Source organism: Artemia sp. Qi Xiang Cuo, chromosome 1 (assembly GCF_049724085.1).
Source record: "Artemia sp. Qi Xiang Cuo chromosome 1, ASM4972408v1, whole genome shotgun sequence".
In the NCBI taxonomy this organism is placed as follows: domain Eukaryota; kingdom Metazoa; phylum Arthropoda; class Branchiopoda; order Anostraca; family Artemiidae; genus Artemia; species Artemia sp. Qi Xiang Cuo.
Window position 1 is genome coordinate 11,835,255 of NC_142794.1, and position 15,742 is coordinate 11,850,996.

The following is a 15,742-nucleotide window of genomic DNA, read 5'->3' on the forward strand; positions in this document are numbered from 1 at the left end:
GGGCACTAGCCCTTCGAATTTCCAATCGAATGAGCCTGTATTAAAGTTTCTTCGACAAGGCCTTCTATAAAAACCTTATATGCCGCCAGGGCATAACTGACATCCCGTTTCTCAACAGCCCTGGAAGGGTCTATATTCTAAAAGACAAAAAATCCATAACGTTCTTCTACCTTAAACGAAATGGGTGTTTACAAGTATTGTTTCGATGGCTGTGGTGCAATGATAGTTATGTGAAAGGTGTTAAGCGGTATTTAACGACTTTCAATTATTAAAAAGGGTCCTAGCCCTTTCAATTTCAAATTGAATGAGCCCTTTTGACGTTTCTACGACAACGCTTTAAATTAAAACCTTATATGCCCCCAGGGCATAACTTAAATCCCTCTCCCTGAGGGCTGTGGGGGGAAGGGGTTTTCATCCTTAAGGACCTAATTTCCAAAACTTTCAACTAAATTGAATAAAATGGCTATCTAAAAAGTTTAATTTGATGTGTTTGGGGAAAAAGTGGGCGTGAAGGGGGGTTAGTTGCCCTCAAATCACTTTCGACTGTTAAAACAGGTACTAGTCCTTTGAATTTCAAATCGAATGAGCCCTTTTTCAAGTTTCTACGACAAATATTTCAATAAAAACCTTACATGCCCCCAGGGCATAATTTATAATCCTTGCCCTAAGGGTTGTGGGGGAGTGTCCTCCTCAAAAATATGTTTTCTATCTGGAAATCAACTACCCTGAACAAAATGGCGATATTAAAATTTTTTTTGGAGGTGTTTGGGGGAAGGAAGGGTGTGGGGGGGCTAGTTGCCTTCCAATCACTTTTGGCTATTAAAACGGGCACTAGCCCTTCGAATTTCCAATTGAATGGACTTTTATTGAAGTTTCTACGACAACGCCTTCTTTAAATACCCTATATGCCCCCCGGGCATTACTTAAAACCCTTGCCATGAGGGATCTGGGGGGGGGGGGTATCCTCCTCAAAAACATATTTTCTATCCGGAAATCAACTACACTGAACAAAATGGCTATCTCAAAATTTTTGTTGGATGTGTTTGGGGGAATGAAGGGCATGAGGGGGCTAGTTGCCCTCCAATCACTTTCGACTATTAAAAAGGGTACTAGCCCTTTGAACTTCCAACCGAATGAGCCTGTTTTGAAGTTGGTACGACAACGCCTTCTATAAAAGCCTTATATGCCCCCAGGGCATAAAATAAAACCCTTGCCCTGATGGTTGGGGGTGAGTGTCCTCCTCAAAAACATATTTTCTATCTGGAAATCGAGTACGCTGAACAAAATGGCTATCTCAAAATGTTGATTGGATGTGTTTCGGGAATGATGGGCGTGGGGGGGGGGCTAGTTGCCCTCCAATCAATTTCGACAATTAAAAAGGGTACTAGCCCTTTGAATTTCCAGTCGAATGAGCCTGTTATGAAGTTTCTACGACAACACCTTCTATGAAAACCTTATATGCCCCCAGGGTATAACTTAAAACCCTAGCCCTGAGGGTTGTGGGGGAGTGTCTTCCTCCTCAATTCATATTTTCTATCTGGAAATCAACTACGCTGAACAAAATGGCTGTCTCAAAATTTTGATTGGATGTGCTTGGGGGAATGATGGGCGTGGGGGTGTGTGCTAGTTGCCCTCCAATCACTTTCGACTATTAAAAAGGGCACTAGCCACTCCAATTTCCAATCGAATGAGCTTTTTTCAAAGTTTCTACGACGACTCCTTCGATACGAAGTGCCCGGGTATGGAGAAAAAAACAAAAAAAAAAAAACAAAAAAACAACACATTGTGTCCACATTGTTCTTTACTTAGGCAGCGCTAGCGCGCTGCCTACGATAGTTGCTTCGCTGATTAACATGATGACAAAGAAACAGAGGGACTACTTGTAAAAAGTCATGTGACTAAACAACTTTTTTTCTTCTTAGATTTTAAGAAAGAAGAACCAATCAAACGGCCTCTTGACTGACCCATTTGTGACCGAAAAATTTGGTTTTTCTATTCACTATATGCAATCAGTGATGATGTTGATGAAAGTGAAACCCATTTATTTTTGTCCATATCTTTGTTTCTCAACATGGTTGGTCTCGACGCCACTTTTAAATGATTTATTGCCACATACAAATGGTCGTAGCTGTTTGATAAGAAATTAATTTCGTATGAACGTGTGTTTGATCAATCAAAGCATTTCGATGAAATATACTTATACAAACAAAACAAAATACAAAGCAAATATGCATATAGTAGTCAAAATCGGGTGAGATGATTACGTGCTATTGGTGAAATAAGGATCAAATTATTAATTGTAAGAAGAGGACCAAGGACCATGGGTTGCGCTTTTTCTATTTTGGTGCTCGTGCCACAAAAAAGGTTGAGACACGATAGTATAAATATTTCTGTTAGTTAAAAATTTCTCTGCGTGACATATCTATCTCTTGATTTTGTTGATATTGAAATGGCCGCACTTGCTGCCAATTTTAAATATTTGCTCAGAATAATTATTTAGCCAAGTGACTGTCTGCGTTTCTATGTTGTTAATGTCATTTATAATTGAATTTACTTGTTTTTTCGTATATATCGTGATGATATAACAGATTATGGTTATATTCAAAGTCCCCCTATATTGATGCATTAATAAAAAGTGTCTTTATTTTAAAAAGATAATTAGTTAACTTAGAATCAAGAAAAGTTCTCGTACCCGGTGTGTATAAAAATGTGTTTTTATATGTTATGATGAATAAACAATCTGCGTTATCATCCTGAATTCATCATTGATGCCTAATTTTATCTGAAGCTCCTGACAAGTTCAGCTGCCGTGTTTTTGAATTTTTTTTTGTCTAATGTTACTTAACTTATTTTTAAGGAGCCTCCTCATGTCCTTGAAATATCTGTTACTGCACCAGACGAATCGATTCCAACACCACAGAGCACTAATGTTGAACCTGATGTTGAAGAAGAGAAAGAATCAAGTTTCCCAGCTGACTCCCCGCCAGAATCTCCACTCCCTGAAACTGAACAGCAGGAAAATCCATCTGTAAAGTTAATATACCCCTACAAAGAAGGTTTGTCTTTTTGTTTATTTCAAAATGAATGCTTTCTTTTCTTTCTTGGAATTTGATTAAATATAAGATTTGACTATGTTTGTTAATGTTACATTAGATTATAGGATAGCTAAAATATTAGATTAAATCATTTTCGGTTGTATTGTAAATGTAAGATTATATTCGGACTAGATTAAGTATCGGATAACTAGTTAAAACTAAACTAGTCCAAAATTGGTTAAAATGTCTATAGTCTTTATTTTTATTTATTTTCAATATATATATATATATATATATATATATATATATATATATATATATATATATATATATATATATATATATATATATATATATATATATATATATATATATATATATATATATATATATATATATATATATATATATATATATATATATATATATATATATATATATATATATATATATATATATATATATATATATATATATATATATATATATATATATATATATATATATATATATATATATATATATATATATATATATATGTGTGTGTGTGTGTGTGTGTGTGTGTGTGTGTGTGTGTGTGTGTGTGTGTGTGTGTGTGTGTGTGTGTGTGTGTGATATATATATATATATATATATATATATTCGTGTTTAAGAAATTTTCTTAAGAAAATTAAAGAGAAATTTGAAAGAAATTATATATATATATATATATATATATATATATATATATATATATATATATATATATATATATATATATATATATATATATATATATATATATATATATATATATATATATATATATATATATATATATATATATATATATATATATATATATATATATATATATATATATATATATATATTCGTGTTTTAAAGAGAAAATTTTCTAGTGTTAAGGCTTTCCTACGTAGCAAGCGCGGGTTCTTCTATAGAGGTAAGGAGAGAAACAACCCTCGTTCTAGCTAAGGGCAACCTACTCCCTCGTTATTATCTTTAAAAGGGTATGGACCAAAATGGTCAGGGGGAGCCGGCGTTCACCCCGGAAAGTTCCCCGCCGGCAAAATTGAGCAGCGAAAGAGAAATTACAAAATAGCAATTTCGGTATAATGGCCATTATTTTTTTTAGTTATTCTTCATGTGCTTAATTTATATTTAAATAATAAAAAAAGCGTGTTCCTTAAAGTAGATAGCTCTTTTGTTTCGGCATAATGCCAATATTTTTATAGTTCTTTAGACTACATGTTCTTTAAATTACATAAAAAAAACACATCCCTTAAAGTAGATTGTTCTTTTATTTCTGCATAATACCCTATATTTATTTTTTAGTTAGACTACATGCTAAATTAGCTTTGCCAGGCTTAAGTACCTGTAGCTTACCTTGTAAATTACTTCAAATAAAGTAGTCTTTTTCTTCCAAAACTATCCTTTCTTTTCTTTATTAAAATCTTAAAAAAAGAAAGAATTAAAAAAATTTTTAATATTATATTATAAAATTTTCAATAAAAACCCGCTCGGCTTTAGGTATCAACTTTCAAGAGATTATTATTATTGTTATTATTTTATTGAAAAGTTTTTTCAAAATAAAATTATTATAGCTAAGGTACTATTGGAGGCGTGCGAAATAAACCGCGGTCCCATGAAAATTGAACTGTAAATGAGTACCTCAACATCGGGAGCACCTAAATAGATGTGGCTGAAGATTCCACTTGCCTGAAATCGACACTCTCAAGGGACGGTTCGTTCACAAAAGAGCTTACATCCCGAATAGCCAAAGCGTCAGCAGTTGTTGGGAGGCTGATTAACGAAAACCAAATATAAGCCGCCGTACTAAGATGCATATTTACAACGCTTCAGTTAGTACCGTGCTACTATAGGGAGCAGTGGCGTGGCCAGCCGCAAAATTTGTCCTATACACCTCAAACATCTTTGAAGAATCGAGGGTCTTCACTGGTCTGACTTTTACCAACCAGAGCCTCCTGTCACGTACTTCGGAAGCTCCTTTCTCCTTGCCCAATGCACTGTTCATAGGTACGGACACCTCCTTCGTTTTTTATATGACGTCCAAAAACGTTTGTTTCATTTTTACCCCGCCCTGCACAGATGGAAACATCCCAGACCCCCCCCCCCCCTTCTAGGTGTAGTGACAAAAGCCAAAGTACTTATTGCCCAAGCGCTCATCCCAGGGGAAGAACCCGCGAGTTTGGCGCCTGGTCTCATTGTTCTCTACACCGTCCTGGCGAGAGCCGTAAGTCAAGTTATTAAAATTCAACCCACTGTCAATTATTTATATTGTCACCAGTTTTAAGCTTCTTCTAAAAAAAAGACTCTACCTGCTTCTCTGATTTTCTTTCCCTCTTCTAACCTGATAAAGTGAGTTACTCGAGAGTTTGTCGTCAAGTGAGTATAGCGTGCGAAGCCGTACACTCAAAACAGCTTTATCTATTTGTGTGTTGAAAGTGCATTTCTTAGTATTAATTAATCTTTTTGTCATCTTTTAAGGGAGTTGGATTTTACTCTGTCTTGAACTCACTTCAACCGTTCTATTAAACTAATTAAAATCAAGAGTGCGTAGAAAAGAAAAACAAAATAAAACACTTGACGTAAAAATATGACAATGTATCAACTAGTTAATTAAGCATCAGATAGTTTTTTAATGCCTAAAAGTTTGTTATAATAGATATAAAACAAAATATTTATATTTTGTTATAATAGATATAAAATATTTATATCTATAATAGATATAAAACAAAAGTACAACTGATCTGTTAGAACTAACGCACTAATTATTTATACCGATTTTTCTTGTTCCAAAGACTTACAGCTGAAAATTTTAAATTGAACAAGGAAAAAAAGTATTTTTGGTGCGTTGCTTTTGGGGGGGTCACCCCCGAAGGTTGTTCTTGGTAGATGTGAGTTTTTCTTGGCCCAAGAACTTACAGCTTTAAGTTTGAAACTGATAAAAGACAAAAAAATGTCTCAGTTCATTTGCACAAGTGATTTTCAGAGTTACAAACTAGAGGTTCTGGATTAATCTGCAGGAAATACGGCATACAATTAATTTATTATTTATTTGTTGATACTCACACGAATATATTGGTACATAATCCCTGGTAATGTTTAAGGAGGATTTAATGACTCTTGGGGGGGGGGGGGTCGTTCCTCAAAACAATTTTTTGGTTTATTGAGTTGTTGTTTCTTTGTTTTTTTTTTACCTAGCAAGCACTTGCAAATGCAAGTTTCAAGCTGATCAAGGACGAAAGATGCAGTTTGAAAATGTGTCCTTTTTTCAGTTGTTGAAGTTTTTAAAAATGTTCTTTGGAACTAAAATGCTTTGCAATTGCAATCGATATCCGTTACCAAGTAACACAGTATACAAAAAGGAAATTTTGTTGTTATTATATTTGCTGTGTTTTCAACTTTAATCTTATCTACGGAACTTGTATACTATTCTACTATGCCTTCTGGCTATTGTTTTTAGATATAACTTGTTTTTTGATAGACTTAGATATTGCCCATTAGACACTCAAACCAAACCAGGAGTTCGGGAAAATAATGTATGAAAATAATAATGTAGTGTTATTATCAAGTGCAGGCGTCAATTTGTTTGATGTTGGAAAATCTGGATGATTTTATAGATGATGAGTAAATTCTGCGTTATCATTCTGTACATTCCATGATGATTTGTTAATATTTGCTGATGTAAAAGTCCGTAGAAATGATGATATCTTTAATATCTACTTATAAGAATAATCCATGTTTCCATTTTTTTCAGGTCAGTGGAGCCCTTTAAATCGCGGAGGCACGAAGAGATACGATACAGAATTTTTAAAGATGATTCAAGATTCGCCTTTGGCCAAGATAACTCCCAACATCCCAGCCGAGATCTCTTCTACAGGTCCATCTTTCAAAGTAAGTTATAAATATTTTCCTTGTTATCTGTTCAATTGCTTAGACTCATTGTCATGTGCTATATAGTTTTAGATTATTCGATTTACACAAAATTCCACTAACTGTGAACAAGATGAGCTCTACTAATGGATTTCTTAAGACGAATCCCATCATTTTCTCTTCCTCATCACAAATCGCTAATTTAACAACTGAGGACCTCACAAAGTTCGACCTCATATTTTATTCCATATCACTATTTCTCAACCTGGGTGGTCTTGGCACTACTCCCAAAGGAGTCATGATATTGTGTAAACAAATGGGTCGTTGTTGTTCGATAAAAATACATTGATTTTGCATGAACGAACCAATTAAAACATTTCAAATGCATAACGAAGGTTCGGGCATCAGTCGAAATTGGGTAAGATAATTAGGTCCTACTTGCAAAACAAAATGTTATGATCAAGTTATCAGTTGCAATAAAAGGGTTGCACTTTCCCCATTTTGGTGGTCGTGCCACAAAAAATTTTGAGACACGAGAGTTTAATTATTTCTATTAGACAAAAATTCATCTGCCCGACATCTCTTGATTGTGCTCATATTTAAATGGTCGCATTTGCTGCCATTTTAGCATATTTGCTCAGAATAATTATTTTTAGCCAAGTGACAGTCTGCGTTTCTATGTTTTTAATGTCATTTATAATTGAATTTACTTATTTTTTTGTATATATCGTGATGATGTAACAGATTATGGTTATATTCAAAGTCCCCCTATATTGATGAATTAATAAATAGTGTCTTTATTTTAAAAAGATAATTAGTTAACTTAGAAAAAAATGTTGCCCATTGATGGAGCAAATTCTACTTTGAACGAACTTAGATTCAGACCAAAAACTCTCATTCCATGGTATCCCAATCTAGCCCAAGTAAAAGTCTAGACAACATATGGGGTTTAGCTTAGGCTCCAGAACTGTTTCCATTTAATCAAGTCTTATGTTATTATATTATGAAACATTTCTATCAACATAATTTGCTGTTTGTTCGTCTACTAAAGTATTTGATCTACTAGGATTTATTTTTGCAGCAACCTGGTAGTTGGAATCAAGGACGGAAGCAGATGTCTAATCGTTATGACACAGCAGGAGCTGACGCAATGTTCCCTGCATATCTTTACTTTCCAATGCAAGGAAATAGAACCCCTTTTCCTCAGCGTCCGAGCCAGAGTAAAGGCACGCATAGACCTACTAATATTCCTGTTGCTAAATCGAAGGCAGAATTTTCAAAAATTGAAAATGCTTGGGTTCCTGACTCCTTTGCCAAGAAGAAATTCACTGATGATAAAGAACAGAAGACTAATGTAAGATTTTTTTATGCTTAATTAAATGTTTGAAAATCATAGTTGCAGTAGTAGCTTTGAACTATTAAAAAGCGAGTCTTGGTCTATTTTGAGCGAAATCTTAAGTGCATTTTCTAAGAAAATACCTAGTCAGAAAAATTTTCCAACAAACAATGATTCAGATTTAGATGAGTAGTAATTTCAAGTAATTTTTTTCTTTCCTAAGAAAAACAATTCTTAGAAAAGAGCTAGAAAACCCTCAAAAATGACACCAAGTCGAAGTAAAAGGGGGACACCACAAATCATCATTGTCGAAACCTATATACTGCAGACCTAAGGCACCCTTACCTTGAAAAACCAGGGCAATCACAGTTTTGAATATTTAGGACTTGTGTCTCCTTTTATTTCCCCCTTTTTTTCCCAGGGGTGATCGTATCGCAACAGTGGTTGCAGAATATTTTTAGAGGGCTCTTTTGAACCAAATCAAGGCCGCACCCAGAATTTTTAGGTGAGGGGGGGGGTTACTCAAAGATTTTTTTCGGGGGGGGGGGGGGGTACACATAAAAACTAAAAAAACATAAAAATTTGTTTATATCCATTTTTGTTACGTTTTTACGAGTCAGACAAACTTCTCGGGAGGGGGGGGAGGGGTCACCCCCCCCTCCTGGTACGGCCTTGAACCAAATTACAATACATCATGTCCTTTTTAAGTAACAGAAGAGACCGTGCCACTACAAAGTGATGTTTTCTGCCATTTTGTGCCATAGATATCAAATTTGTTCCAAGAGGGTCAAATGACTTGGGGTGCAAATTTTAAAAAAGCCTGTCAATTTGCAATGCTCTAAAATCCTGCTCAGTGGAGATATGTTGCTCATTCTTGTTGAAAATCAAAGAAAACCGCAAAAAAAAATTGAGCTATTCAGGAATTGATATTTGAATTAATTTACAAAGTTTCGTTCAACTCACTCTCTTGGAAATGTAAAATAAAGTTTACCTGAAGATCATGCGTTTAAGTTAGGGGTAGGTGCAATGTTTAAATAGGGAAGGGGGGGGGACTAAAACATTGATTTTCTCTTTTTATGATTATTTCTTGATGATTGATGATTAAGACTTTTATAAATCTAAGCTTTCCTCCATTTTTAATATCTAATAATGGACTTACCTCATAGCCCAAAAGAACCAGATTCTAGGTTTTTGTTTTTTTTTTGTTATTGTTTTTCGTAAGAACTAGGGTACAAGATTTTGATGTAATTCTGTTTGTGAAATTCAAAAATATTGTAAAAATTAGCGGCGGTTTTTCCTGCAGTTCTCTTAAGATTATTCAATAAGTGAGGAAATCTTACGTGCTGCATAGAGAACTTGAGAACGATTACAGAATGAATAGAATACAGTCGCTAAATAAACTACACTTCTGTACTTAAATTCTGCAATTGATATCTGCCAATATAAGTGGCATTTTTTGTAAAAGTTTTCTTGATACTATGCACAAGTTTATGTGTTGCACATCATGTGTTCTATAAAAATCCACAATGTTATTCAAGGGTGACTGCAGACATAATACAAAGTACACCCACTAAGTAGAGTACACTTCAGGATTTAAATTTAGGAATTGAGGTTAGCAAATATACTGTAAATATAAACGGTGCTTTTTGCACAAGTTTTCTTGATGCTATTTGAATAGCATCAAGATAGAACTTGATAGAACTGGAGAACGAGTGAAAGAACCTTAAGTGTTGTATAAAAAAAAATTTATTTAATGGCGATACTTCATAAGTAATTTCTATATGTAAGTGCCTGCAACTTTTCAAAAATACTCACGATAATTTACTCCTCAGGATTTATATCTACGAGGCCAAGGTGCATTTATTTTTGTTTAAAACTTTAAGAGGTAGGAAGTAAAATCTATATTTAGTAAACTATTTAACAAATTTAACAATCTAACGAAAACGCGTTATAAAGACGACCTAGTGTTGTCTTATGGAATTGGCCCTTTACCCCGGAGAGAAGTTCATAGGACTTTCCCAGCTTCTCCTACGTCCTCTACTTTTTTTAATAAAAATAAAATTTCAAAAATTACTGAACGATTATAAATGTTAGATTATTTATTTAAAATTTGGTGCCCCTAACATTTCTGCGCCTGGGACAAGGGCCCTCTTTGCCCTCTTGAATCTGGAATTTTAAGCTTCTTCGACGTGGCATATTTGCAATAAAGTTGACATAGTAGACTATTTAACAAAAACTCATGTTGACCTTTTTAGTTTCGTTGTCTAAGTTCGAATGAAATCTTCTTATATGGCTTACATTTTCAATTTAAGAAAATTAAAAGCGGATAAGAGTTATACAAAAAAAAACATACAGTTTCTGTGATGGAAGGAAAGGGAGAATTGGAAAAAAAAAACATACAGTTTCTGAAATGGAAGGAAAGGGAGAGTTGGAAAAAAACATACAGTTTCTGTGATGGAAGGAAAGGGAGAATTGGAAAAAAAATATACAGTTTCTGTGATAAAAGGAAAGGGAGAATTGGAAAAAAACATACAGTTTCTGAGATGGAAGGAAAGGTAGAATTGGAATAAAACATACAGTTTCTGTGACGGAAGGAACGGGAGAATTGGAAAAAAACATACAGTTTCTGTGATGGAAGGAAAGGGAGAATCTGAAAAAAAATGTACAGTTTCTGTGATAAAAGGAAAGGGAGAATTGGAAAAAAACATATAGTTTCTGAGATGAAAGGAAAGGTAGAATTGGAATAAAACATACAGTTTCCGTGACGGAAGGAACGGGAGAATTGGAAAAAAACATACAGTTTCTGAGATGGAAGGAAAGGGAGGATTGGAAAAAAACATACAGTTTCTGTGATGGAAGGAAAGGGAGAATCTGAAAAAAAATGTACAGTTTCTGTGATAAAAGGAAAGGGAGAATTGGAAAAAAACATACAGTTTCTGAGATGAAAGGAAAGGTAGAATTGGAATAAAACATACAGTTTCCGTGACGGAAGGAACGGGAGAATTGGAAAAAAACATACAGTTTCTGAGATGGAAGGAAAGGGAGGATTGGATACATTAAATGAACAAAGTTATTGTTTGTAATTTATTAAACATAAATATACGATACTATCGCAAATAAACTGACTAATATTTTCCTATATTTATAGAATTCTGGAAAACTAGCTCTTTACTGAAAAGTGAGTTGACCTGAGTCTTGAGATCATATATTTGTGGGGCGGGCTATGTTCAATTTGCAATTATTCTGTCTTTCAATAAATTACCAATAAGAGCGAAGATTTAGGATTTTGTTGTTGTTGCTGTTTAGATTATAACAATGACACAAGGTCATTGGAATATACTTGGAACAAACTGGCGTTGATAAAGGCTTTTCCAATTATGTTCACGTAATTTTCGCATTCCTCGTCTATAGAGTAAATTTTAGGTTTTAATCAGCATAAAACATAAGCCAGACATAAATTTCAGCTTTATTTATTGATTTGTAGTGGCATCAGTGTTCACTATGTTTTTGAAGAAAAAGAAGAAAGCCCATGAGAAGGGATATATAGTGTCTTAATGCACGCATCCCATTGTAAAACCAACTTTTTGTCTATTTGTCTAAAATAAAGATGTTTCTTTTGAGAAATTTCCTGCTATTTTGACTGTAGGTAGGGACACAATTAATAAGTTGATTTTTAGCAATTTTTTGTAAACTGGTGCTTAAAAATATTTTGTTCTATTTGGCTGAATAATTATAAGACAATGATCCTAAACGAAAGCCGTGGTCCTAAACCAAAGTCACAACTCTCATTTTCATAATTGGGTTTTTGAATTAGATTGAGGCTTTTAAGTTTTACGCGGCAATATATTTGTTAGTATTGGATTTTAAAAACAAATGAATAAAAAATGAAATCATTGATCATGCTTGACTAATTTGGCCTTAATTTTTATCGTAGAATTTATTGTTATCATAGTTAGTGTTTTTTAGCCTTGGACACTATAATGTTCGAAATTATCACTTAACACTCATGTCGTTTTTTAACTATTTCTTAACAAAATAACCATTGAAATTAGTATTGTAACATCTTCAAGAATCCGCCTCTTCAGACGATATCTACTGCACCGAATTCTTACTATCCCCCTTCTCCCCTAATGTTTGAACTTAAAACTATAAGTTTTATAATATAACTTTGTTTTATGTAAGTGGTTTTTTTTTTTTTTTATAGCGTTTATTCAGTTGTTCTGTCAGTAAAAGGATGAAAATTAATATTTATGACCAGACCTATACGATTGTGGTTTTGCTCAACATGGCTGATTTTTTAATTCTTTAGTGATCATTTTAATTTAAGTAGTTAATGTTGATTTTTCTTGCGCAGGATCTAAAGAAAGCTATCAGAGGTAGTTTAAATAAGCTGACGCCTGAAAATTTTGAAAAAATTTCCAAGAACATAATGGAAATGGAGGTTGATACAGAGGAAAGATTAAGTGCTATGATTCAAATCTTCTTTGACCAAGTAAGTATTTTAAGATGGAATGAATAACGAATTTTTTTTCTCTGAGATTTGGTTTAAGTTAAAATACGTTGGAATTATTTGGAATACGGTGGAATACGTTGGAATAATTATTTAAAATACGTTGGAATTATAATTTATTGAGATAACAATTGACCCTCAGATGTCATACCTTATTATCCACTTTAAAAGTTATGCAAAGAAAAAAAAAATCAGAGGTAATCCTAACTTGAGCATAAACCCAACCAAAATTTAAAACTAAAATAAATCTACTGTTCATTAGTTCCTTCACTCCGATAAGATATAACTTTCACAAAATATTTTTTAAGTTCATGTCCTTGTGTTACACACACACTAAAAGAAACATAAGTTTTGTGGCAGTTCTCAGAACTATCGGACTTTTTGATTATATAAAAGAGAAATTACAGTAACTTGTTTAATACTCATACCTAGCTTTAGCTGATGCTTTTTTTATCTTCTTTTTCTTCTACGAATCCTTACATTAAGATTATTTATGTGGAACTGTTTTTTTTGCCAAATTTAAACTATTCCTAGTTCGTAGCTGGTTATTGGAGTTCACGACATCGGAGGAGGCATCAGTGACGTCGAGACAGTTGGAATTAATGAATTATCTTTTTGAGCTAAGCTTGGAATATAACATTTAATTTTCATATATTCTATAAAACTATTTAGTTTTTATTCTCGTAAGTAACAATGGCTAGCAAAACTGGTATTTAGTAGCATCTTTACTTTACTTGTTTAGTACTGATGGTCGACACAATATGTCAGATAATATGTATATTTTTAAGAATTTTATTTTGACTTTGCCTCTTTATTACGCTTTTTACTCGCTTAATTTCATTTTTATTTTTATGCTTTTTACATGTTGATTGTTAAGAAAGTTGATATTTCCTTGAAGTTCATGCCTTTCCTGTGATCAGTAAGCCTAGGGCTTCCCTCCATTCCTATATCTACTCACCTCCTCCATGGAGATTTGACTTCTTTTGTCATTGTTCTCACGCACAGTCGCAACAATCCCAAGTTGGCTTAATAGTTATAAAGAGACAGCAGAAAATGAAATCTAGCCGACTGTTATTTCGTCTTTTCTTTTCACACGAGCTATATTTTTGTAGTATTACCCAACTTATTGCCTAAAGCAGTGATTCCTAACTGATTTTGGGCAAGGCTCTACCTAGGTACTTCTAAGATCCTGATGCCCACCTAGTGACATTTAAATTCTGTTATTTGAAATTTCACATGTGTTCACATAAAGGAAACTTATAAGGCCATTAACTTGATATATTTTTTTTGGGTCGTCTTCAAGACGTATCTTGTACTAATGAAAAGTATCTTCTCTGAATATAGTAGGCTACGTCTTATGCAATGTATGAGGTAATTGCAATACTGTATCTTTTTTGCTCTTCAATGCTCTTCGAAGGTGACGTCATTCACATGAAAAATGTTTTTTTCACAACTAAGGCTCTGATGTATAGTCAGCGAAAGGGGTGCACGTCCTGGCCATTACCCGCCAACATTTTTCCGTGCCCCACCGGTTGGGCCTGCACCCCACGTTAGGGTTCACGGGTCGAAAGAGTAACTGGTGTTAGTATTTTGATTATTTCCTGTGATAAAGGGAAGGCTAGTTTCCCTGGCATTTTCTTTTTCGGGTTCCTGATATTTTTGAAGGTAGGAGGCTCTTTTTGTCATGATACTGCTAGAGCAAGCTACCAGATACAAATAACAATGGGAAAGAGGTGAAAGCCAGTGTTCTAATTGTGGTTTTTAAGCTGGAACTGCCCAATACTGGTAGTTCCAACAGAGTACATTCCAACAGATTACAACACTTAATTTTCTTCTAATTTTGTATTTGTGTCTTTTTTCCTTTTTACCACTATACCTAGCTTTCAGCGCTATTAGATTTGACGGCCTTCATCATTCATTTTTGAGTTATTAAACATGGAGCTTGATATCTGCTGGAAGAAATGCCTTGCGAAATGCTATTGAAAAACTCTGTTTCGTCACTACAATATCATAAATGAGAAAATTGATATCGATATCTGTATTAAAAGTAGGTTAAAATCAAATTTTAGTAACGAATCAGTGCTTAGGCAAGGGCTGTTGATAGAAAATGGAAAAACTTGAAAAATTCCAGTTGCGTTTGAGTCGCATAGAAAACTTTCCCATCTACTCGAAAAGTATTCATGTGGACACTCTTCATATATTTCTTTATCTCTTTAATATTTGATAAATTAAATATATGTTCATTTCTTCAAAAATAAGTTTTTCGCTAACCTTCATTTGAACTTCCTCTAATGAATTTAAGGTTTGATTCTTCAACTAGTTGAACAAACAGATGATCTAAGTTTGTTTTAATTATTGACAGAATGGAAGTACTCGTTCGCCCAGTGAAAAGGTTTAAGCACTTATTGATTATGTGAAAAACCTGCAGCTAAAAGTAAACCAAAAATTAAAACATAAGTTAATTTGGTCTCACCACTCAGACTTTTGCTGAAACTCTAATGGACGATATCATTTTCTGATCCCCGTGGATTATTGGTGAGGTCTTAGGTAACTTTTTATCGTGCAATCCAGGTCAATTTTGTGCTAAGTTTGCCAGTCTTTTCCCCAAAATTTCCATAAAATTTAATTCAAATAACACAATCTTTATCACTTCGTGCTAACGCAACTTGGACATATTGCCTTGCTCTTTTTTTTATTTTGTTTCACATATTGCACATACGTACGTATTTCTTTTATTCAGACCGTTAATGATCTAATATATGCTCCCTACTAAACTACTACCCTACTACACCTTGACCTTGCACGCTATCACGAACTCTGTCGTTTTTCTCACCTGGTGATGAATATTACAAAACTGCTGCTCTCTTAGCGCAAAATTTGCCAGTCTTTTCCCCAAAACTTCTAAGTTTGCCAGTTTTTCCCCCAAAACTTCCATTAAATGTTATTCAAATAACGCAAGCTTTA

General features: G+C 33.8%; 1 protein-coding gene across 1 annotated transcript in view; it reads left to right on the plus strand.

Annotated features, from left to right (window-relative positions):
- Positions 1-15,742, plus strand: part of LOC148956008 (uncharacterized) — a 488,643-nt gene that overhangs the window by 98,012 nt on the left and 374,889 nt on the right. The window contains exons 7-10 of the mRNA XM_089088947.1: positions 2,858-3,056; positions 6,817-6,953; positions 8,014-8,286; positions 12,623-12,760. Coding sequence (XP_088945073.1) covers positions 2,858-3,056; positions 6,817-6,953; positions 8,014-8,286; positions 12,623-12,760 — 747 coding nt within the window. The remainder of the gene's footprint in view (positions 1-2,857; positions 3,057-6,816; positions 6,954-8,013; positions 8,287-12,622; positions 12,761-15,742) is intronic.